We start from the raw sequence: 24,572 nt of genomic DNA, 5'->3' as shown, positions 1-24,572 counted from the left end.
CTACATCTTCACAAACAATCCTGGTCTTCCTATCTCATGAAAGCTTGCTGGCCTGTATAGCAAGCTGTTTGACCTCCTCCATTTTTTCACTCTGGTCCCAATATCCGCGCAGTCAAAAAGTGAAAACCCCTCAAAATCCCAACAGAAACGCCAGCTATGCAGGCTATGAGACTACAAGCATGTTTGACCGTAATTTCAGGGTAAGGTGGTTACAGTTCCCCCGCAGACTCTAAAAGGCTTCTGATTTTTGGAATCAGTGGGTTTACCATTTGGGTTCTTACAAGGCTTGGCCTAGAATTTAAACAAGGGACTACTGTAACATTAGAAGTCTACCCCTCCTACCCACACCACCTCCACAATAAAAGAAAATTTTTGTTTTAGTAAAAACGGCCAACTCAAGGAACAAACAAACAGACAAGCAAACATGCCGCGTTTTCCTTCACTAACCAACAAAGATGTCAATATCTTTGATTCCGTTCCATTTATGTACATCAGCAAGTTCTTTTTGGAGATAAATGAACACCAAGGCAACACGATTGTTCGGTCCCAAATCCACTTCCCAAGACGCCTTGTTCTTGTATTTGGAATAAAAGCACGGTGGATTACCAATGAGGTATTTTCCATCCGTGGCGGCGGTTGCAAGTGGGTTTCCGTTTTCTTCAGAATTCGTTGAGCCAATTGCAGCATGCCTCATAGCAATATTTCCTGTCGAAAATTAACATGCAGTGAGGTCCATGGGGAAGGGGCGAGAAAAATCGGCTTTAACTCCTGTTTTCCTTACCGACTCACAAATGTGCCTCTCTTGAAAACGAATGGAATAAAATGAGCCTGCTCTGGTGTCAGTTAGTTAATTGATAGAGAGATTAAGAATTATGTTTCAAACTCCAAAAATGACCACATGCAGGACCATGTTCATCCTAGCTACATTTGCTGTTTGAGAGGTTGGCATCAAAGGCCAGAACTATTTTGGACTATTCTCATCTATGTATTTCTTTTTTCAAGAAAAGTAGTCTGCAACGCGAATGTTGTGTTTCCCGTTTGCCGTAAACACGATTCTAATCTCGCAAATGACCAAAATGATCAACAAACATACAAGGTCTCGATAAATCCATAAAATCGTCTAGAGCCATACAAAATATATCAGGTGAGAATCAATGGCAAGAGGCTTACATTTTGATATTGGTTCTTAAAAGATTCATCTATCGCAGAAAAAAGTGGGGTAAACGGAGCCGCAAATGTTGCTAACTGAGCGAGGGCCAAACATTAAGTCGTTCTGAAGGAACTTATGATGTAATATTATTACCCGTCATCATGAAATGCACAACTTAATTTTTACAGGCTTGGCCAATAATTTGAGTACTGTCTCATATATTTTTCTGCATAGAATAGAAATCGAGCAAATCATGTGTTTTATTAACAACTACCCCCCACGAGCGCGCGTTGGATACGAGAGGCTGAAATTGCTATATATTGATGAATGAAAGCGCTGGAAATGCACTATCAAACGATCCAGTTTTTTTAAATATTGGGTTAGCAAATCAACTTCCCAATAACATAATTAATATTATTTTATGGCTAAAGAATGTGGGGGTTCACTGTGAATTCCTGTTACTCTAGTCTTCTTACCATATGGCTCGGCGTACACTTCAACCTCACAGAGAGCTAAGATAGAAGATGAACTTTGGATTTTTACAATATTCCCGAAAAGCGGAACCTTGATACATCCCATATTCCACACGGTGCCTTTTGGAATGTCTTTCGCTGCACACAAGTTGTCTGCACTTAAACGCTTTCCACTGTATCCTTGATGGAATAACAACAATGAAACTTATTTGTTTTAGTTACAAAGTCTCAAATGACAGGAAAACAGTCAAGAGGGCAATGTGTCTCTTACAAGGCCAATCCAGTTACCCAAGGTGATTCCATTTAAAACGCTTAAGAGGGTTTTTAAAAACTTGTTACAGTTATTTCTTACTTACAACTGTAAGGTACATCGGCTTGCTCTGACGCTAAATGATATATAGCTTTTAAGTAGTTGAAAAACGTAGGGTGAGGGTTATAATGTTATTATTTCAATTAAAATATCAGAATTATTCTATAAGCGAATTATTCTAGTCACAGCAAAGCAGTTTTACAAAAAAGTGCGGGGATAATAGGGAAATTTGAGCATCATGTCAATAATTTCTCCACTTTAATATCTCTTCTTCAAGATTTCCAACGTCTATCTAGAAATATCATGACGTTTTGAAAGCAACAACCAATACCAAGCAATCATAAGATTTAAAATTTAAACGTCATGAGGTAATAGTTTATTTGTTAATCAACGATGAATACTGACTTTACAAGCAGTTGCCTAGCAATTTCGCTCTCTTCATTTCTTTGTTAAAAAAATAATATAAGTGAATCAAGTGAACCCTATCACAGACTGATGACAAGAAAGCGTGATTTTGGTTTTTGAACAGACAGTGTATCAAGACTTTGTTTTTTGCAGGGTGGCTTGATCGAATCAATAATCGTTCTTGAACAAGCTTTAGGTAAATATATACATACCTACAAAGACCTTGGTTCCTTTTAATTCAAACTCCTTTGATGTATCTAGCTGGACTGACACAATGGGGTGTGTTCCGTCAAGATGGATCATTAACCAGGGTCTGTAAGTAGCTACAGAGCGATAACATTTGTCATAAAGACCGTCTACTGCAAACTTTGCCAAAGCAGAGATTTCTTTACAGCCCTTGTGTTTGCATCCTGCGTAGTTGTCTGCTGATGAAGAACCCGTTCTACAGTTCAGTGCAAGATTCTGTTTGCTGTATTTGAGTTTTGGTTCTAAATGGAAACAAACAAAATATCAATCAAAGCATGCTGATGACAATCAGATTAATGCAGTCTTAAAACTATGCAGCAGGGGCGGATCTCGTACGACCTTACCATGGACAGTGGTATCTAAGTTAGGTGAAAGTGATGGAGTCTTTGCCAAAGACAGACTCCGGCATAGGAGTCTGACTGAAGAATAGGGTGAGTTGCAGATTGACTCTTGAAGAAAGCAGAATTACCTTGGTCCTATGAAGTAATAGGGAAACAACTACAGATCTGGAGGAACAAGAAACTGCCGTGTTGGTGGTCGAAGGAAGGTGTTTCCATGATTCCTTTGGAAACAATTGACGCATAGGAAAATTTGCTGTCTTTCTCACATGTTACAGAGGATCGTCTTTCAAGGAATCAGAACATATGTTTTCCGGTGGTTGTTGTAAATCTATTTATTTATTCATCCTTCACGGGTATATTACGAACTCACAATATGACCAGCTCCCAGTTGGCTTGATAGCTCAGTTGGTAGAGCACTGTACCGACATCGGTGAGGTGAAGGGTTCGAATCCTGTTCAAGCCAGAATTTTTTTCAGGCTTACTTTTCGCAACTGCTTAAGTTGCGTACTAACTGCGAGGATCTTTCTTTTATTTGAAATGTGAGTAAGTAGCACAATGCCTATTACTTCCGTGAACTTGCTTGGAAAGATTCTGCATTTAGTTCCTGATTTGTTGCTATGAGACACAACTTGCCGATTGGTATGTCGTATTCACCATCGTGGGTCTTGATTCTTGCTTTCCTGACCAAGTCATGGCTATGTGGCAGTGACTCACGCCGACAACCATTGTGATCTTTTATGATTTGGATCCTGTTCCAAGACTAAATCACCACCTTGAACATTAACTCTAGTGCAATACCACTTGTGCCGTGGTAACGAATTTCAAGGAAAGTACTTCATTCAGCATTTCCAGAATTTATTTACCCTGTTCTGAGTACTTCTTATGGTTGAGCCAGTGGAAGGTGATAGGAGGCGGCGTGGCCCAGTGGTAAGGGCGCCGGACTTAAAATCCGGAGGTCCCGGGTTCAAGTCTCGCCTCGGCCACGCTTGTAAATAGCCAGCTGGTTTGCCTCCTGCCAGTTGGGATTTTTAACATGTTGTTTGATTTGATTATTATTTGTTTCCCGTTATTTCGGAGTGGAATGCCCGTAAACTAGCTTTGGGTAGCCTGCAATGCAGGCGTATTTTTGGAGCGGGAGCGCTGAATAATCCTTCGTTGCTGTCGTCTTGGGTGAGGAGGCGCGAGAGGGCTGGAGCGAGTCAAAAGTGACCCTAAGGGAGAGGACGACTGGCTGAGAAATAAAGGAAGGGGGAGGGGGAGAGGAGGGAAAAATACTCTCATTTCCTGCCCCCCCCCCCCCCCCACCCTCAGCCTCCTTCAAATACGCGAACTAAATTTATTATTCAGCGCTCGCCCATGAAAAACGCCTGCACTGCAGGCTAGCTTTGGGTAGCTAAGCGCATTTCCACTTTAAACAAAGCATTTATTATTATTATTATTATTATTATTATTATTATTATTATTATTATTATTATTATTATTATTATTATTATTATTATTATTATTATTATTTATACCCTATAAGGATGTCATTTGGAGTGATCGGCAGACTTTCCCAAATGCTATTGCGTACCTACAAATTTTGTTCCACAGTCCGACCAACAAATACTGGGGTGGCTACGCAATAAGGCAAAACGACGGAATGCCATCAAAGACATCATCAGTGACAAGTTCCAAGTGAACAACCCTTGTCTTCATACAGGTTCACGAATATTACCACTTGTGCTTCTTTCAGTCTTCCGATTAAGCCTTATATGCAGTGGTCCAAACATATCCATGGCGATGTTGGAAGAGGAAGAAAAACTTGCTGCTATTCGTAAAGACGGGATCTGCCCCATCAGCTGGTCAAGTGGTTTCTTGCCAAATTTCTTGCTGGTGACGCACTTTGCAGGGAGAGCTTTGGGTATGTTACGGACTCCTACAATCCAGTACCCTTTCATGGCTTCATGAATTAAGCTTTCGTAGCCACAATGTCCACACTTGTCGTGCAGGTGAACCAATAGCTACTTGACAAGTAGACGGTCGCGTGGTAGGATAACAGTGACCAAGCATCTTCAAGTCGTCCATGAACTTGAAGTATTCCGTCTTCTTCTGGTTTGGGATCAATATCTTGTCAATGGCAGAGATATCTTAGTGTAGTTTACTCCACCTGAAGAGTTGATTCTCAGACTTTTTTAATTCTTGAACGGTGATAGGTCCTATCTTTAACTTCTTCGGCGAACGTAAGCGAGTGTTGTCCGTATCTTTGGAAATATTGAGCAGGTCTTCAGTGATTGGTGAAGAATGAGGTTGACTGACTTGATTTGATCTAAAAGGGCGTGAACTTCGTCTAAGCCTACTATGTGTTTCTCTTTTATGTTACACTTTTTGGAAGTTTTCATTTCTATTAAGACTTAAGCTTCTTTTCCATGTCTTCAAATTGAAATTTGGGCCATTTGGCTTCATGTAATAGTAGTCCCTCTATCAAATAGTAGTCCCTCTACTCTGCTTCCCTATTTGCTAAATTGGGTATCTCAGACATTTTCAAAGTTAATTCATTTTAAATAGCCAAATTTATGTTGTTGTTGTTGTTTTTTTTTTATCAAATCAATTATTACCTCCAATGTTTCTAAATTTGTTTTTAACAACTAGCCAAGTGCATAATTATGGCACCAAAACAGCCAACCACGATCGCATTCTTGTCGCACAAATCTTAATAAGCAATTTACAGTCCTTTACCAAGGCCCCAATATCTGGAACTCTCTCTCAAATATCAATTACTTCTTCATCTAATTTTTTCACCTTTAAGGTAAAAATGTTGCAGTTTTTATCTGTAAAATCATGAATTGACCAAGCCGCATTTACATAGCACCATATTTTCTATTTATTAATGTCAGCCGAGGTGGCCTCTCTTATAAGCCTGATGGTTTCTTGAGGTCCGCTCACCATTACATTGTGTTGTAAATTGAATGATTTCTTTTTTTAGAAGGCAAATAAAATGATGATGATGATGATGATGGTGATGATGATGATGATGATGATGATGATGATGATGATGATGATGATGATAATGATGATGATGATGATGATGATGATGATGATGATGATGATCTATAAGACGTTAAGGTTCGATTCCTCTGGTGAGAGTGTCAGCTGGATTACTCTTCGACCTAATGTAACAAAAGTCATCCAACCCAGCAGTTTCTTGTCAATCTCTACTACTGTTGCTAATACAAAAGGTTTAAACTGCCATGGTGATTAAAGAGCAGAGAGACAGGGTCGCCTCGTTTTAGCTTTTCTTTTTTCGTCACTTGTATATTATTAGAAAACCCTGACTCTACATGCACGGACATAGAACAGGAAAACAAGGGATGGCACTATCTGCTGATGTCATATGGGATGGAGAGGATGATATTTAGGGTGGCTTCGAGACAAAGAACAATCATTTCCAGAACTCAATTGAGCTTTTCTAAGGGCCTATCCCAGACCTCCAATGTTGTGTAATTATTGCAAGATGAATAACTATTCCTGACTTACCCGGTGGAGATTTCGCTATACAGTGCTCCCCTGGGGCAACGACGTTCCCGGAGCGGTTTCCCGAAGAGTAGTAACCATCATCACACACGCACTGGTAGGATCCCGGTGGAAACGAAATGCTGACATGTTTAGACTCACAAGATGAATGTTTTTGACATTTTACTTGCAGTTTGCAAATGTCACCTATGACAGAAATTGTACGCTAAGAATATAAAACTAATAAAGAAACAAACACCTAGCGGTTTAAGGTAGCAGTGTTTTTTAAAACTCTCTCACTCTCGCATATGACATGGCCTTGGAGATTTTCTAAATTTTCTTTATCATCATTGTGTTATTCAAATTTTACTTTGAGGTTTAAGCTCAGACATAAAAGTTCAACCATATTGAGCCACAAAAGCAATCGCGAAGGAAGATAATGCTTAAGGGTGTTGCTCACATTGGTGGCGTGGTCGCTTATGGGAAATACTGAAAGTTCGTCCAGCTTTCCAGTTCTTGAAAAAAGCTACAAGAATTAAATTAAATTATAAGCTAGTAGTTCCATAATTTTGTTCCCTTTAAAAGAAAGACGATGTTTGAAAGAAAACTGAATCTGCTATGTTATGTTAGGGGATGGGACGGGTGGGAGTGGGACCTGCTGGACAGATGACTGAGAGGGGACTCATGATTATTGAAAAAACATTTTGTTACCTTTTATTCGAATATCCGTTAATTTGTTGCACTGGAAGAGTCTGTTTTTAAATTTTCTTCTTCCTAAAACTGAAAAAAAATTGCAAAATTTGATTCCTTTGTCTATTTATATGTAAATGTTTTATTGGTTTACATTCTCATGGCATCGTTTAGAAACCGTTTTTTCAAGTAGGCAAATTCCAGCAAAAAAAGTCGGACGCCAACTTTTTAATGTAAACTTTCTGCCACATATACCTAACGGTCAAACTTTTAATTTTGGACAACACGGAGTTTTACATTGTTACTGTAAGTGTAAAATTTCATATTTAGATAGAAATAAAAATAATTAGTCGTTTTTCCCGTTACAAATGACCTGACCATTAAATTACTTTTTTACGCAGAAATCAACTATCTAACGAAGAAATGAAGATAACAGAATGGATAAATGGCTGGTTTTTGTTGCATGGAAAGGGCCCCACAATAAGAGTTGTTTACTGCCTTAAATTGAATTGAAAACGCGTCGTGACGTGGAATCTTATTCTTAAACTTTTTTTTTTTTTAAGATAATGCGACAATCTTAAAAGAAGCAATGTTGAACATTCAAGTGTATACAATTTATTGTATGACGCATACAGCGCGGTGCTATTCACTGAAGTCGCATTGCCAATAGTATAAATAACAAAAGAATTAGCGTCTAAATCGGTTATTGGAAAAATCCAGGAGGTTTTTTTTTGTGGAAAAGAAAGCACGCAAAAATAACCTTCTGTATACAAATGACCGGATGAGTATAAACATTATTAATCTTGACGGTTATGGTGAAATTATGTACTGGATAAAAGAGCTCTCTGAAATTTCTTGGCGGCATTAATTAATATAAAAGTGATAAATCTTACCATTATCAGTGACGTTAATTGCATACTTCATCTTTGCATATATTTCGCTCACAAATTTTCCATTCAAGAACTCGCTATCGTCTTTACGTTCACAAGAAGCAGTGGCATTTTTCAAGTAGGAATCATACATCACTGGTATAAACACAGGAATGCCGTGTTTCAGGTTTTCCTTCTTGAGCGGTAGGTCCACAATGATGTCTTGCCTTTGTACTTTAATCGTTGAGCCCTTTCCCAGTTTCATTAGAACGTCATCATGGTCATAACCCACGAATGATGGCTTCTCTAATTTGCCATTCATATCAGGGATAAGGAATTTGGAGTAGGAACGTAGAGCCGTCTCTAGTGCGACAAAAGAGAACACCATATTAGAAGCTCCCGATTATTCTCGCGAGTACCATTTGGAGGCATAAGATGCACTACGTAATTGACATATTTTCTTTCACTGAAATTTCCTTACCTGAACAAGCCATTTCAATAAAATGTTTTACTCACTGTCTACATAGACCTCCACTTCGCATATGGTCAGGACCCTGGGTTCTTTGCCCAACAAGCGGATGTACACATATCTTCCGAGCATTGGATCAGCACAGCTGAAAAGCCAGGGTTCTTTGGGAACTTGAAGACCTTCACGACAGATAGGGTTTGAAGGTTTGTTTGATTCTTTCTTGTTTCCTGAAGTAAGGGAAACCTAGTTAATTGTTGGTCTTTTGACAAACCGTGCTAACGAGGGAGCAGTTACATGGTTACACTTAGTCATACATACATACATACAGACAGACAGACAGACAGACATACATACATACATACATACATACATACATTCATACATACATACATACATACATACATACATACATTCATACATACATACATACATACATACATACAGACAGACAGACAGACAGACATACAGACAGACAGACAGACAGACAGACATACATACATACATACATACATACATACATACATACATACATACATACATACATACATTTATTGTTACCTCTCCAATGGGGCTTTTCTGGAACAATTATTTAAATACTTAAGTTACTAATAACGACACAATTAAAATTAATCAAGTTTAAGAAAACAATTACAACATTATCTAAACTTTATAATCGAGAAAAATACTAAAAATAAATGAAGTTCAGGAAGTATTTACAAAATTGTCTAAAAGCTTATTCTTTAAGGTACGTTTAAAAACTTGAACTGAACGGCTTGATTTTAAAAGGGGGTCTAAATTGTTCCAAAGTCCAACAATTCTGTAATAAAATGTTCTTTGACCTGAGGCTGTTTTAAAAAGAGGTACATTAAGCTTTTGGCCACTCCTAGTTGTACGCTTGGCAACTTGCTCGCGGGTAATGAATTGTGACGTGAGATATTTGGGGGCGTGTCATATTTAAGTAAGTTAAGTAAGTAAGTAATTATTAATTAGTATTAATGTGTCGTAGCATCTAGCGTACTAGAATGTACGCTAATTGGGGACACCTTATTACTTTACATTATAAAATATATACATAACGATCGACCATCCTTCGTTCTAAGCAATTAAACCCAAAGATCTAACGTAAAAGGGAAACTGTCAACTGCTAATTGTGGCATACCAGAGATTAAATGCTCCAGGTGACGAGATTGATATAAAAGTAGACGGCGGAACGATCAGGAGAATTGGTCATACTAAATCCCTGTAAATCACCATCGATGACCAACTTTCTTGGTTGAAAATACTCTGGGACCTTAAGTCGCCTTTACTTCCGAGCGGGGGGGGGGGGGGGGGAGGGGGGGGAACTCTCACATAAAGTTGACGGGGGTGATCGTCGTACCTTTAAGGAGTCTGTAGTTTTGTTCCCCTCAGTGTGTTAAAATCTAAAATTACTCCCGTCAGAGGCATGGTGTTACCTTTTAGGGTAATGAGCCGAAAAATATGATAGGAAGCAAATGTCAGTCAACTGATTTGGTACCTCTTAGGGGTAAAAAATTGTTCAGATCATGCCCACAAAACAGAATTCTGGTACCTTTTAGGGGTTGCTTTCAAAATTTCCAACGATCACCCCCGTCACTTCTACACCTGCATCTACATTTAATTAAGTCCGTAAAGTCGTGAAACATCACACCAACTACTTTATAGGGGAATCCCCCTTGCCGGGCTTTTAAAAATCGCTTAGGTTAGAAAAAGTTCAAATTGCCCCTAGAGGATGAACTTCCCCATAATATTTTCAATAAAAGCAAATATGAATTTGTTTTCCATAATAGTGTATTCAATGGGTTTAATACTGATCTCTGTCGGTGGTTTATATATATAGTACCATCAACCATCCCCGATACAATTGTCAGAATTCAAAAGCTGGGGTTGGAGGACCCTATTCTTAAAGTAAAAGGCCTGGTTGGGACACATTTTAACACAAACCCTAAATTAATGGTACAAGAATATTCTTTTACTGGCATGGCTCCCATTCTCCTGCACCCCAAGAAGCCTTCTTGCCAGGTTACTAACACATGCATTTTAAAGCAGGTATGAATTAAACGCTGGATTCAAACTCTGCTAAGGCTTAAAGAGAAAGTATCATGAGGTTTTTGGTATCTTTTGTTAAAAATGATGAAATAAGGCCTCCAATCAGCTGCCAAATAATTCTAGAATGACGAGAGGAAAGAAAGTAACTCAATTCTTAAAAGGAACAACTCGTGATCTGTTCTAGTGCATTTTAGAAACAAAAATGCGAGAACTTGAAAAACATTAGCCTAATATTTTTCAAGTTTCAATCCATTCCCACCTACTCTGTCTCTGGCCAGCGGCACTAATCGACAGTTTTTATTGCACTGGGGTAATAATTTTATAACAAACTTGACATTAATTTTTTTGTTTCTGCTGACAGACAAACATTTTTGGGTTTGAAATGACAGCAAATTTGCGTGATACTTCCCCTTTAAGTCATGTGAAATTACTGAGGCATGGAAAGGAAAACATGAACACATTTGTGGAAATTTTTTCCTACACGAACTTTTTATTGGAATATTTTGGAGAACACAAATAAATAAAACGAGCTTTTCTTTTCTAACAGGGCGATTATAATTTTTCTTACTAGATTCTAAATAAAAATCAAAAGTCATTGTCTCTTGTCAAGAATAGATAAACTTAAACTGTACTTAGTGTACATTGTATGAAGCTAAGGTTAAATTATCCACTATCAGTCACTTACCGATTGGAAAACTAATCAGGTTCCCTCGAACAGTACATAAATGTAAGAAAGGAAAACTTCTGGATATTGACGTTCAAATTCATTCGCAATGGGTGTCTATTTCACATACACATTTGACTGAGCCTGTAATGTGTAAAATGTGTGTAAAAAAGCGGCCGGAAAAGCTGAAATGTGCCAGGCGACTCTGGGCCGGCTGAAGCTCGTTCAGATTTCATACATGCACATACATTGAATTCAGTTTCTTGTTGCAATTCTTCATTGCAAAACGTTTCCTGTAATTGACGATTAAGTAGAAACGCAATTTACGAACATCTTTTCCTCCGCGACTGGAAATAATTCCAAAACCTATGAAATAAATCGTAGCGTGGGCACTGGGAACAAGGCACATCATGTAAGACTACTTATAATATCAGGTTTGTTTGTGTGTACACTTTTGTGAATTTATAATGCGTATTCTGGTTCTGTTATATTGTCATCAACTGATCATGAACGGAGTACATTTTCTTTTACACAGGTAAAACGCTTCCGAAGGAAGCGTGTCAACACATTCTTATAGCTGCATTTCTGGTGTAACGCTGGTATGCTTTTAGCAACGGCGGCTGTCAACTCAGAAGTGGGATTTGGAGGAATTCAGCCACTGTCCTAAGTTTTATATTAATAGTGAATGTAACACAATGCTGTTAAATGTAGTTGATCAATTTTTTTGATATATGTCTTAAATATATCATTGTGATTGATTGAGTGACTTAATCGATACTCTACATATTTATTACTGATCAGTCCTGGGGATTTTTGGGGGTTTTGATTTTTGCCCCCATTCGATCATCCCCGTCACTTGAAATCCGGAGTACCCCCCCCCCCCCCCCCCTCTCGGGGGGGGTACAAAACAGTGCATAAACTTGCCCCAGAATGCTAACAACGACTTTTTACTCAACGTCACGCGAAATATAATTTGAGAAATCTACAGGCCAAACTTGCTCTGCCCAAGCCGCATACTAATTATCTGAAACGAAGTTTTTGTTATAGCGGTTCCTGTTTAAGGAATAATCTGCCCCAAGAATTAAAGTATGCCAGCTCTGTTGGGCATTTTGAAAGTAACATCAAGCAGGTACCTGACTTATCAGATTCCCACACGGCAATCTAGTAAAACAGTTGTAACGCATTTTTATGTATGTATATATTTTTTCGCTAAACTGGTGATTCTCTGTGGTTTAAATAAGTCCAATATCACATTCACGTATATGACGAAGCATGGATGAGGTTCCACGAGTAAGAAGTCTCATTGATTGCCTTACTGGTGCCCCTTTTCCTATTCCGTATTCGTTTCAATGACTTATGTTCTGTTTATTTTTGTTTGTGGGTGCATTATTCAGGATTTCATATTATTAAATTGGCATCTGAACATTCCAGCATCTCGACACCGGAATCTCGGCTAGCTGGACTGAGATCTGTTCATATAATGGCCAATTATCAAGATCTCCCAGTCCTATTCAACGAGACAGACCAGCTCGTGCAATCGTCCCCTGTCTTACCGATTCTGATCTCCACGTTTGACAATTCTTCGCTGCAACAGTCGCCTCTATTGGCAATAAGCACCTTCTCCACCCAAACTTTGTTCCCTAAATCCACCCGCCACCATGGGTTATTAAATTTCGTTGTTCGAGCGCAGCTTTCATCATGAAGATTTCCGTCTCTATTTCCATCCACTGCTTTGCCTGAATAAAGATATTTGGTTATTATCTTTGGAAGTGAAAATACCAAAAACTGTGAAATATCCTTCGGTAGCACTCTCGTCCCTATCACAGAAAGGAAAACTGACTCCCGAAAATCAGGGAGGTTCACCAATTTTCAGGGAGTTACTATCGGTCTAATCCTAGATGGAATGCAAGTCACGATTATCTCCAACATTTTTGGCATTTATTCTCTAGAAGTGCATGGAGTGCGGACTTTTTAATACGATGCAGAGACCAACTGTATCGCTTCCATCAACCTTCTATTCTATTCGATCCACCCAGCCCTATCTCAATACACCGAAGTACCTACAAGCAAAGCCACGGGCTTTCACAAGGAGTAGTATGCACTGATCCCAGTGGAACTTCACGCAACAACATCTGAATCAGAGAATCCCATCTATAACCGAGTGAGCAACTACGTTTCTCTGCTTACCTGGATAATACTGTCCTTCTGTAGACTGCATTTCAGTGGGTCGTCCAATAGCAACATTTATTAGCCGATCAGGCAAACCTAGAAGAAAGATAGAAAGCGACCTCGATTTTTTAAAGCCTTTACTATCTTCCTAGGTTAATATGAGATCAATCAAGTGTGTGATGCAATCGTTTAGAAGTATTTCAGATTTGGCCAACGAGCGAAGTCGCTCACCCGGCCAAATATTAGTAACGACCTATCACATTGACTATATCAGAAGGCTTCTAAGCGCCTGTTCTCGTTGCGAATATTACGAAATGCAGGAGTAGCAAGTAGACAAATCCTTGAAGTGTACTTAACCACTATAAGACCTATTTCAGAGTACGATGCACAGGTGTGGCAGGGCATTTCTCCCTTCCTTTCTGACAAGCTTGAATTGGTTCAGAAAAGGTCCCTGCTTATTATATGTCCATCCCTTGGCTCTGCGGCCGCCCTTAGTTTTGCCCAGCTTACAAGCCTCGCAACGAGGAGGAATCAGTTATGCACTAAATACGTCCAAAAAGTATATAATACAAAACATCCAAATCACTTTTTACTACCCAATAGCAGAGGACACACCCACGGCTACAATCATATGTGAGAGACGATCTGTAATACCAAAGCATTTAACAACAGGAACATGTGCACAAAGCTTTCCGGTTCATTTATTACCTTTCATTAAGGGCAGGGGCACAGTGTGTAAATGTACTTATTTCATATTATAGCAGTGAATATAATTGTAGTATTGTTGCAGTAGTGTTAAATTTTGAATCTTGTGTTTTATCCTTATAATTCAGGTCATTATTACAAGTTAACTTACGCTCACCAGAAAGTCAAGGTAATTTACAGTGCCTAACACACAAATAATTTCGTGGGGTTTTTTAATTTAATTTTTTTTTATTTTGCTTCACTATACCAGTGAGCATGATAGTCAGCGCTAAACGATAAGGGCAGTCTGTGCACCACAATGATCATAGATAATTATTATAGATGAACAGAAGACACACAGATGAAATGTAGATAGGGACACTACGACTTCAAGAGTATCTTCTTTGCAATTAGTTTTCAAGTCTGATAGAATCAAGATGTCTGAGGGCGAGATTGTGGCCAATTTTACATGTTAGCGATTTCACTGGCGTGAGAAACCTAGAATTATTCCAGTGATTTTTAAATTCTTTGCTACTGTAATGAAAATTTCCTTATGATTTCAGTGCAGCGTAAAGACATGGTCAAACAAATAAGGTATTGTTTCTAAAATATATTACTTATCCTACTTACGTTCACAAAAGACCCCGTCGCCAATAAAACCATCTTGGCATTTGCAAGTGAACGATCCAGGGAAATTCTTACATTCTGATAAGTGGGCACACTTTGAGCTATCGTGGCATTCGTTTATGTCTGTAAAAAAAATAAAGCAATAATTAAGGAATCTCTTAAAAATAAAGTTGTTTGTTTACTCTTTTCTTTTTTGTTAGATTTTCACTTTATTTTTTTTCTTGTCTTTTTATTCTAATTTTTAGGACGATTCCAGACGCCGTTCCACTCATGTGCCGAACCTAATTAATTTAAGTTCGACTCTGGAGCGACTTTATAGGAGCGACGACCGATTCAGACGGCCTATTTTCTGCCGCGCCTAATCCGTCAAACCTTGCAGAAAAGAAGTAAACAGTTTTCATCGAGACGGAAAGTAAGGAATTATGTACAAACATGTGGCTAATCTGTTTAAGATATTGCTAAATAACAATACAATAAGAGAAAGTAAACTCAATGACTTTTCCTGATATTTTTAGCTTTAAATTCTACATTTCGAGTCAGGATGAAAACAGCAGGCAAAAGAGATAAATCACAACGCCTAGAAAATTGAAAGCCAAAAGACGAGACACAAGAGAATCAAGCGACAGTCACCCTTGTACTTACTTCACCGTTAAAACCTCATGCGTGACTTGTCATGGTATGGAGCTTTGAGCCAATCACAAGCGTCAGTAAACAATGAGTAATTTATGCATTAGATTCGGCACATGACAGGAGCGGCGCCTGCTCCAGTGTCGCTTTAATTTAATTTTTTTTTTAAATTTTAATTTTTAATCTTTATTTGTGCTTTTTTCAACGTACATAGTTGATCCTTACAATCTTGTAGAGGTAATATATAGAATTTAATTAATTAATAGTTAAAATGATGTGCAATGAACTATTTGGTTATCTTGTTAGCTCCCTGGCTAATTTAGGTTCTAGATAGCAGGTAAAAAAAGAAAAAGCAAAAGGAAGGAAGAACTTATTTAAATGTAACATGTTAACGTATGTTACGTGGTCAACATAAAAGAAAATTAGTTCATTTGTTGTTCTGACAGTCGCATAATGGTACAGATATGTCGCATAATGCGGCAGACCCTGTCGAACTCGACCGTGTTTGCCGCACCAGATTAAAACTACCGTACCCAACTGATTCAGAGGCTGCTATTTTGCCGGACTTAATTCATTAATTAGGTTCGGCACATGAGTGGAGCGACGTCTGGATCAGGCCTTAGTTCGACCCCTTTTCTCCACCTCACTTCCTTCCGCTCTTCATCTCCCACTCCTATCCTTCATCTGTTCGTCTTCCGTCTCAGCTAAGAATAATTCAATTACCAAATCATTACCAAAGCCACCATACCTTCACATTCGTTCCACTTGTTTTTAGAGTATCCTTGGTCGCACTCGCATCTAAACATATCCCCATATTGCTTACATCTACTGTGTTTTGGACAGGATCCTGAGTACCAGTGGCAAAGGTTTTGACCTGTAAATAAAAAGATCGCTGATATGATGGAGGTCCCGAGAAGGGCATCCAGTGGATCATGGTAACACCACTTACAAAACTTAGCTCAATCTCGAAGAAAATACGCGTATTCTTGTCGTCGTTTCGTTATTTTATTTACCCTCTCGGCCACACGGGGGAAGGCGAAAAACTTTACTTCGCAAAAGTTAGATCGTCCTCAGTTAGACTTGCCATGCTAGATCCTTTTATTTTATTTAACTTCAGAGAGCAGTAATTAAACATTATATTTCTGAATTCAACAGTTTGCTGAAGAACCAGTTAGATCAGCATGTTGATTTCATTTAAATTGTATTTGAGAATTTGGCCGGGAATTGATATGTCCATAATAATTACGCCTACTTATAATCTACAACAAAATCTGTAATCACGTATCAGATCTAGACAAGTAAAACAACTTACTTGCAGGTCCAAAACACCCTGTTTTGTAAGGATCTCCCACCAAACCCCCCTTGCACATGCACAGCTCTTTGTTTGCCCAGCCTATTCCATAAAGTTCTGTGTGAAAACATACTGTTCCAGGCTTCGTGCAAGGACCTTGACCATTACACGCACCTTCAAAACCGTCTACAAAGGAAATATGGAAACTAAGCGTTACAGTGCAGTCATAAAAGGTAAAAATAACTCCTGACAGTTGACCTACCTTATATAAAGTTCTTAATAGCTCCAAAGGAAGTCAGCCTCCATTCATTGGTTGATTTAAATTTTGAAGTAATTTTTAAATTCAACTCCCGATTAGAAATTAAACTCACAAATGAAATGTACGTTTTTGCAATGAATTAAAGTCTTTCCCCTTTTTGCAGTACGCATTGTACTGCGCACAATGGCAAAATAAAAATGTTATGTTCATTTCTAGCTAACTACTGAATATTACTCAATCTTTCTTGCATCTTACAACAAAATTCTTAATTTGCATTTTGTGCGGAAATTAAGATATATTTCGCAAGGCTCGCCCCAGCCCCTTCCTTTAGAAACCAATTTTTGAAGCCCGATTGACAACTGCTTTGTGAATTATCTGCAAAACCAACCCAATGATCCTATTTTCTCGTTCCAGATTTCTAACCACAATATCATTTGCCAACTATTAAACTTAAGGAAGTCCCAGGTTTCGAAATATCAAATTTTGTGCCTAAATATTACCAATAGACATTTTGCCGTACCTTCAGAGGTTATGAATCACGTTATTTTGTTGAATATCTGAGTAGTACTGGTCAGGAATAGTTTTCAAACAGATTCCACATTGAAAATAATTAATGCACAGTGACTGAAACATTCTATGAAATGAGCAGTTAATTATTCTCTTCAGAAAATAATACCTGCTTTCGCAAAGTTCTATTATAGTCTATTTGTTCAAAAGTTGCATAAATTACCATATTTCAATGCTTCGTTTATATATATATATTAAAAAAAAGAGCTTGGTGACCCCCTCTTTTTATTTCAATTTTGGGGCAGAGGTATTCGGAATAGTAATTCCGGTTAAGATGGCCGAACACAGTTTTCTAGTATACAGGTGTTAGTAAACATTATTTGAAAACTACGTACTTTTGCGAACCCGAAATTAGCATGGTGCAAGATTAACTAAGAAGGAATAAATTTTGATACTTCTTGTTGAGCAAGGTGCCGTTGCCATAGCAACGCAGCAAGCTATTAACTGTCCACGAATGATGGTTTTCCTAAATTTTTAGAAAATGCACTCGTTAGATTTTTTCCATTTTTTGTATCCAGAAAAACTCACAAAATACTGACATAATGATGCTGCTTTTATGTTATTTTAACAGAGAGATCTCCTGTAAATGTTGGTTTTGCACTTTAGTGTTTTGTGAAGTAACCCTCTGTTAGATTTTGTTTTTCGTTTTTAGGCGAGTTACGCTTTTAGAAAACTACCGTTTTGTCAAATTTCACGAAATTCTAAAGAGCGGTTCCTAAGAAAACAGTTCATTTGCATTAAAACAACCAGTCACAAATTTTTGCTCAAATGCGCATGCGTGGCTTTTAATTAGGTTTCTCAGAAAAGATGAAAAGTGTACAAAAAGGCTTAGCTCGTTGCAAACTCACCTTCTTTGTTCGGCGATAAATGAAGAAGGATTCACAAACGAGAAACTGAGTTATTTTAAGAGCAAAACTTACCTTTGTGATCCATTTGGTGTAAAATCGAGGGATCGGTAGTATTTGCATACCGCAACCCTAGCGCGCGCTTAATAGCATCACTAACAGAATGGCGCGCAAACTGTGTTCGGCCACCTTAACGAAAGATGAAAAAATCTTACGGTTGGCTTTTATTTCAAGGGTTTGACCTAAAGAATATCTTATTCTGCTATAACTCCATCAATGCGGTTACTTCTCGTGAGCCAAAGTTTGGTGCTTGGCAAACCCTCGATCTCTCCAGGTATATTATGAGTAGTCTCCGTTTTTCTTCAGCGTGGTTTAGTTTTATGATAATGGTTAAGTTGAAAGGGTTAGAGTTAGCCGTTTAACCTTAACCTTAAACACTCCTTATTGTCTTTTGTTCCCAGAATGTAACGAGACATTCTATTGAACATTCTAGGACATTCTAGGAAACATTCCAGAAAATTTTAGAATTACAAGTCAAGGTTTACCGAATTGCCTTTAAATAGCATCCGCTGATATAATATTACTGAAAACAGATTTTCATAAGGTTCTATAACCTTGTTTCACGACTTTATAAGTAAGTTATATGAGTTTAGCAGTTTCAGAGAAGTGTAAACAGTGTGTCAAGAGATCTATTCAGCGGGCTGTGTACCTCTCTGTCCCCCTGACCTATTTAAAGTAGCTGTGTGCTAAACTCTGTGTGACAAGAACTGTATCTGTGAGCTTCTACTTCTACTTCTAGTGTTGGCGAATAAATCTGCTTGCTGCTGTTACCGAGAATTCTGAGTTCAGTCTACAAACAACCCGCTCCCTTCAACGAATCTCGTAACACTACATTTGCCCAGATGATCATAATTTACAAACCTTATTACATGAAATTTTGGCGACACTGTAATTTAGAGAATTTAGCGATTTTTAGAAAAATCGCTAATTAAAATGTACCAAAATTAAGTGTCGCTAAAATTAAATCGTCGCTAAATTAAGGTGAGTACAATATGAAAATTCCGCCTTCTGGTCAGTTTCACACTCATATGCTATTTGACGGTCGATTATGACGTGTATATTTTAGGTCGTGAACATTTCAGTCATTTCAGTTTGACTGAAATGAATCATATGAATTCTTCGCTAATATTAATTTTTTTCCAAGAAGGAAATGTATCCTCAAGGGATGGGAGAAAGCAAGAGTCACCGAAATTGCCAACAGCGACAAACCACTGCCACCTGTTGATCCATTTGAAGAAATCTACCAGGCTTAATCGGTGTCGTTAGGATGTTAATGGTTAGGTACTCGTAGAAGGAGCATTGACTCTGTGTGACAATGTACCTTAAATATAAATGAGGACAGCAACATATGGCATTACAGTTGCAGTTTCGTTTGTTTCGTTCAAAATTAAGTTTCAGAACGTTGTATGATTTTGATTTAAATGAAGCAATTGACATTTTTGATTTTATTACATAAATGTTCTATTGTCGTCGTAAAAGTTTTAACCTTAATTCGCCAAAGTTTTAGTTCGTGAAATCGTGAAAATAAAGTGACTTATGTTCAAAAATTTACAAAAAAATCGCTAAATTAAAGTGCTGCTAAATAAGGATTTTTCAAAATCGCTAAATTAAAGTGTCACCAAAATTTCATGTAATAAGGTCCTTATTACCACTTATGAAATGATGACATTGCTTACATTCGCAGCTGTCGTCTGAGTTGCCGATTGAGTTTTCAGGACAGCGACATAACCCAGCTACACAGTTGCCATAGCCACAGTCACCGTTATGCTTGCAGAGTGAAATTTCTCCAACAGGTGGGGCCTCTGAAATGTAGGACATCATATTTTTGCAGTGCAATTTTTACATGCGTTTATTCAAATACTCGCTGCTTTATAACCGCAGGGTGCTTTCTGTCAGCACCCAAAATTACTTCAACCCATTCGCGGATTCAATCATCCATCTGAGCTATACATGCCTGAATATGTCAATAGAAAGTTTCAAGTCTCTCACTCTCTTAGAGTGAGCGAATTTAGGGAAAAGGCCAAATGATTCCAGAGGGCAATTTGTTCAAAATTAAATGCGAGGGTCCAGATAAATTGTACAAATACCGTAACGGCTGGAATGAAGGAACTCGAATGTTGAGTTCACAGACATCCAAACCCAGCCCTGCTAAATTTGTGATTTTCGTCGTCATGCATCTGAAGAAATAGGCTTACGTTATGTCAGTTAAAAAAGTGTGGTATGTCATTACGACTCTTTCTCCACGATGGTCACTTTTTTTCTCTGTCTATTCGACCATTTAGCTTCTTGTGTACATTAATAGCGGGTACTGACTCAATAGGGCCCTGTGTTTAACTGTCGCTTACTTGTACTTATCTTATTAAATGTCATCTCTTTGTTATGAATCTGTGGCTTTCGCTTTCTCTTTTTTTTGAGTTTGACCTCTAGTTCTTTTTGTTTTGCGACTACGCTTATTTTACCGAAAGGAACATGACGTTGCGTTAAGAGCAACTCCATCACAAAACACTATATTTCCGGGAACAGATAAATTGATATCTACAAGGAGGTTCGAAAGCGAGGTCTCGCCTGTTCATGTAATGTCATATTCAACAAGAAAGTCAGTAGACTTGCATACGGAAATGAATGATGAAACCATGGAGCTCCCGCAATGACAAAACAGAGCCGTAACCAAAGCAGACTTCAGCCTTCTGTATTATACGTTGCATGGCTCTCAAAGAATGTGAAGAAACTAATACGTCACAGATAGGATCCAGGAGACATAGAATTACTGACAATATCTTACAACAAGAACTACTGGTCTGGCTAGAAAATTACAAAAACTGAAAGAAAAAGTAAACCTCAAAATAAACTCTTAATGTAGTAAAGTACAGTTCGATTTCATACTTTGAAACAACATTAATTTAGTCAGTATTAACTGCTGGTACACAATAAACCAAATTGTTCAAAAGACGGAGAGGAAAAATTGGCCAAAATGGAGAAGGAGTGGTGTAACGCCATAACTGTGAATACTCCTCCACCACACCGCTGACTAGCTGAGCCGTATAACAACCGAGTACAAATAATGTTGACCTATAAGTAATAAAAAAGGCTACCACCTTCAAAAAATAACCATAGAGATATGATAAAAATAGCATTCGAGAGCCCCCCTCTCCGATCCCGTATAGGTTCTCGCCTTCGGCGCGTCTAATATTTGCCTCGTCTCTCCTGACAGTCTGATTACGGCCCTGATTATGTAAAAAGACAACATACATTGAGGATAATTACCGTAGATGCTCCAATTAGCACCAGGGGCGCTTATTTAATTTTCTAGGGCGAGAGGGGGGCGCTAATTTGAAAGGGGGCGCTTATTTCGTTTATCAATTGTTAGCCTCAAAATGACACTATCTTTATTTCTATTTAAAACCAAACTGCAACATTAAAATTCAAAAACCTTATAGAAAACTACTTTTTGCGAACTCCAAACGTTCTTAAGACTTTTTCATCAAAAGGGGGGGGGGGGATGGGGGGGCTTATTACAACTTTTGAGCCTTAGGAGGGGCGCTAATTCGAAGCGGGGCGTTTATTTGAAGCTGAGCGCTAATTCGAGCATTTACGGTAATTTCCTTTGTAATTACTATTACTTTCAACAGCTTACGTAAAGTATAAAACTAAAACCAAAGTTATAACTGCCAGCATCTAAATAAAAAAATATTGAATCCGAGCTCAAACGAGATACGCCAAGCGCGAGAAAAGGCAAATGACTGCCTGTATGTTACTAGAACTGTAACCTTACCTCTACAGAGCCTATTGGGATCTCCAATGTAGCCGTCTTTGCACTTACACACTATCGTCGTTGATCTGTAGCCAGCGCCTTTTGCCATACACAATGAGTACTGAGACCAGCATGCAGGGTCATTTGGTCGAGTTAGGGGGTGACAAGGTTTGTATCCTGGATGACATTGGTAAAACAAACTTACAATTATATCCTCTTCATGTTATGTGTCATAGCAAGTTGTTAGCCTTTTGTTTGTAGGGTATTAAATGTTGGTCTTATGTTTTTCGTTCTTTTTTTAGCAAATCATGGAAAGAACCAAGTAGAAGAAATCTCTACAGTTGTTAGTTAACAGTGATTGCTTAAACAGTACCTCAAGATGTGAGTTAAACAGAAATTGTCAAAATAACTCCTCAAGCTGTGAGTTAAATAGTAATTGTTCATATAGCCGTCTTCAAGTTCAGGTTATTTTATTTGCAATAATTATAACTTCAGTAAGGAGTTATTGACTCTATTGAAAGTTAATTATGTGACGAATATAAAGCCAACTGCATTTTTAGACCGGATTGGACTTATTTGACTTCAGTTATCCCAAAAGAATAATATTTAATTTTGGAGAAGTAATTCTTCGAAAATACTAAAAATACAGTATATCCCTTTTCCTTCTGCTATTCAACAGCACGCGAGCTCTGAAATTGAAAACTTACCGCCGGTTGCGTTTTGCGCTACCGATAATGTTGTTATCGAGAAGGCAAAGTGTGAAGTTTATTTTAACAGGCTCAAAACTTGGCGTCTCAAATAATACATTAAGTTTCGTTCGTTTCTTTTTTTCTTTAATTTTTTTTCTTAAATAAAAATTTACGGCATTAAGAGGGAGGCAAAGTTCCCCAAGCAAATGAGTTTAGTTGCTCTAGAGTCAGAGGTTCTTCGGCTGTCTACTCTCTTTGTTTTGAACTGATTTGGGTGATAAATGGCACCTAATATTTATGTAGTATTAACACTGTAGATGTTTTGTTCTCACCTTCGCATTTGTATTTCCCATCACCGTAAGAGTATCCCTGGCAAGTACACAGGTTGAACAGGCATCGTGCTCTTGGATGACATTGCTTATCGGAATCACAGTAATACAGTCTGCCGCCAGGAATGGTGCCTGGAATTAGACAACAGATTTATCAACTATCAGTTAAAAGACTACAGAGTAATGAAAGTAAGTTTCCTTTTGTTTTGGTTTTGCTTTGTTATGGTCTCTGATTGGCTAGCTAAACTGACACCACTTTCTTATGCAATGTGAGATACATCAAAGGTAATGGTGACGTGGTCGCATTTGATTCGCGACTGTCATCAAGTTCTGATTGGTTCAGTATGTTGCTAACGTATGTTGTAATTGGCGGACAACTGAAAACTACGTCCGTTAGGCCTTTTGACGGTTTACAAATCAAACGCAATCATTTTGATTCACATAGGCTTTCCTGCCCTCCCAAATAGTAATCTCAACATTTAGTTGACCAATACACTACGCCATTGTTCTTTGCACGAGCCTACCCGGTATATGCTGAACAACTACGTTATTGTTGCCTTAATACTACGGCTTTATATATTTCTTAAAATGAAAAGAGACGTCTCGCAAGGTCATATTTTCGCAATTTCTGACAAACTGATGATTGGCAAATTCTATAATAAACAATATAACGGTATTTGTAGGTTTGTACCGTTTACCTTCGTTTTATGAGTACCGGCTGGATTTCCGAGTTTGTACAAAGATCGCCTTTATCGTATGAAATGTCATGATCAGGCGATTTTGTTTGAATTTCTTTTGTGTATGAGCTGGTGCATGGGCAGTTTCATTTTCACTTGAATGGTCTCTTTGCCTTTTACCCTTTTTAAACAGAAAGCTTTGTGTAAAATGAGATCTTGCAGCGTCTTCTGCCTGATCCGCAGGAAAATTATATATTTGGAAAATGAAGCAAGAAATGATCTTTTGCGAACCTTACCTTCTGTAAAACTCCTGGCGTATATGAAGCACATAATTGCAAAAGCAATTTTCCTAAGTGAGACACCCATGTTGGGTGAGGGCTTCCACCCAGCGGCTATGATCTTCTTTATGGAAAAAAATAGTTTTAGTATTTACCGGTCTTTGGTTTTTTAAGTTAAGACAACAAGGAAAAAAGCGCAATTAATGTTTGTGACCTCACAAATCACCAAAAACTTATTTGCGCGCGCATCCTCTGTTGCCTGAATTGAAAGAAAAAACCGTCAAACTCCAGTTGCTTTCTTTCTTTTCTGTTTTCTTTTATTCTGATATATATTGTAAGAAAAGTTCAAAATAGAAAAGAGACGAATATTTCGTCTACATGATAGCGTGTGTGTTGAGTGGGGGCGTTTGTGGTAAACTGTTAGAATTAACTCGCAGCACGACAAAAGTGTAAAGCCAGGGACCATGAGATCACTTTTTACGTAAAATGTGACAAATGAATCGTACCGGATGTCATTTTAAAGCCGTGTTTTATGAAATGGAA

At 38.1% G+C, this 24,572-nt stretch overlaps 1 protein-coding gene and 1 non-coding gene across 2 annotated transcripts in view; one reads left to right on the top strand and one right to left on the bottom strand.

Moving 5' to 3' along the window:
- LOC146460647 (uncharacterized) overlaps positions 1 to 24,217 on the bottom strand; it is a 44,398-nt gene extending 20,181 nt beyond the window's left edge. Inside the window, exons 1-16 of the mRNA XM_085088017.1 lie at positions 24,048 to 24,217; positions 23,078 to 23,206; positions 22,078 to 22,233; positions 19,982 to 20,107; positions 16,596 to 16,760; positions 16,032 to 16,157; positions 14,660 to 14,779; positions 13,364 to 13,441; positions 12,730 to 12,912; positions 8,493 to 8,672; positions 8,001 to 8,339; positions 7,129 to 7,197; positions 6,442 to 6,624; positions 2,551 to 2,826; positions 1,627 to 1,803; positions 448 to 705 (exon numbers count right to left, since the gene is read on the bottom strand). Of these exons, the coding sequence (XP_084944143.1) occupies positions 448 to 705; positions 1,627 to 1,803; positions 2,551 to 2,826; positions 6,442 to 6,624; positions 7,129 to 7,197; positions 8,001 to 8,339; positions 8,493 to 8,672; positions 12,730 to 12,912; positions 13,364 to 13,441; positions 14,660 to 14,779; positions 16,032 to 16,157; positions 16,596 to 16,760; positions 19,982 to 20,107; positions 22,078 to 22,233; positions 23,078 to 23,206; positions 24,048 to 24,117 (2,635 nt within the window). The 5' untranslated portion in view covers positions 24,118 to 24,217. The remainder of the gene's footprint in view (positions 1 to 447; positions 706 to 1,626; positions 1,804 to 2,550; positions 2,827 to 6,441; positions 6,625 to 7,128; positions 7,198 to 8,000; positions 8,340 to 8,492; positions 8,673 to 12,729; positions 12,913 to 13,363; positions 13,442 to 14,659; positions 14,780 to 16,031; positions 16,158 to 16,595; positions 16,761 to 19,981; positions 20,108 to 22,077; positions 22,234 to 23,077; positions 23,207 to 24,047) is intronic.
- Positions 3,836 to 3,908, top strand: Trnal-uaa (transfer RNA leucine (anticodon UAA)). Its single transcript has one exon. It is a non-coding gene; the product is annotated as a tRNA-Leu (tRNA).
- Positions 24,218 to 24,572: the final 355 nt, after the last annotated feature.

This window comes from Pavona decussata, unplaced genomic scaffold (assembly GCF_977016875.1).
Source record: "Pavona decussata unplaced genomic scaffold, jaPavDecu1.1 SCAFFOLD_210, whole genome shotgun sequence".
Classification (NCBI taxonomy): Eukaryota; Metazoa; Cnidaria; class Anthozoa; order Scleractinia; family Agariciidae; genus Pavona; species Pavona decussata.
The sequence above is the reverse complement of the archived record's forward strand: the minus strand, read 5'-3'. Positions and strand labels throughout refer to the sequence as shown.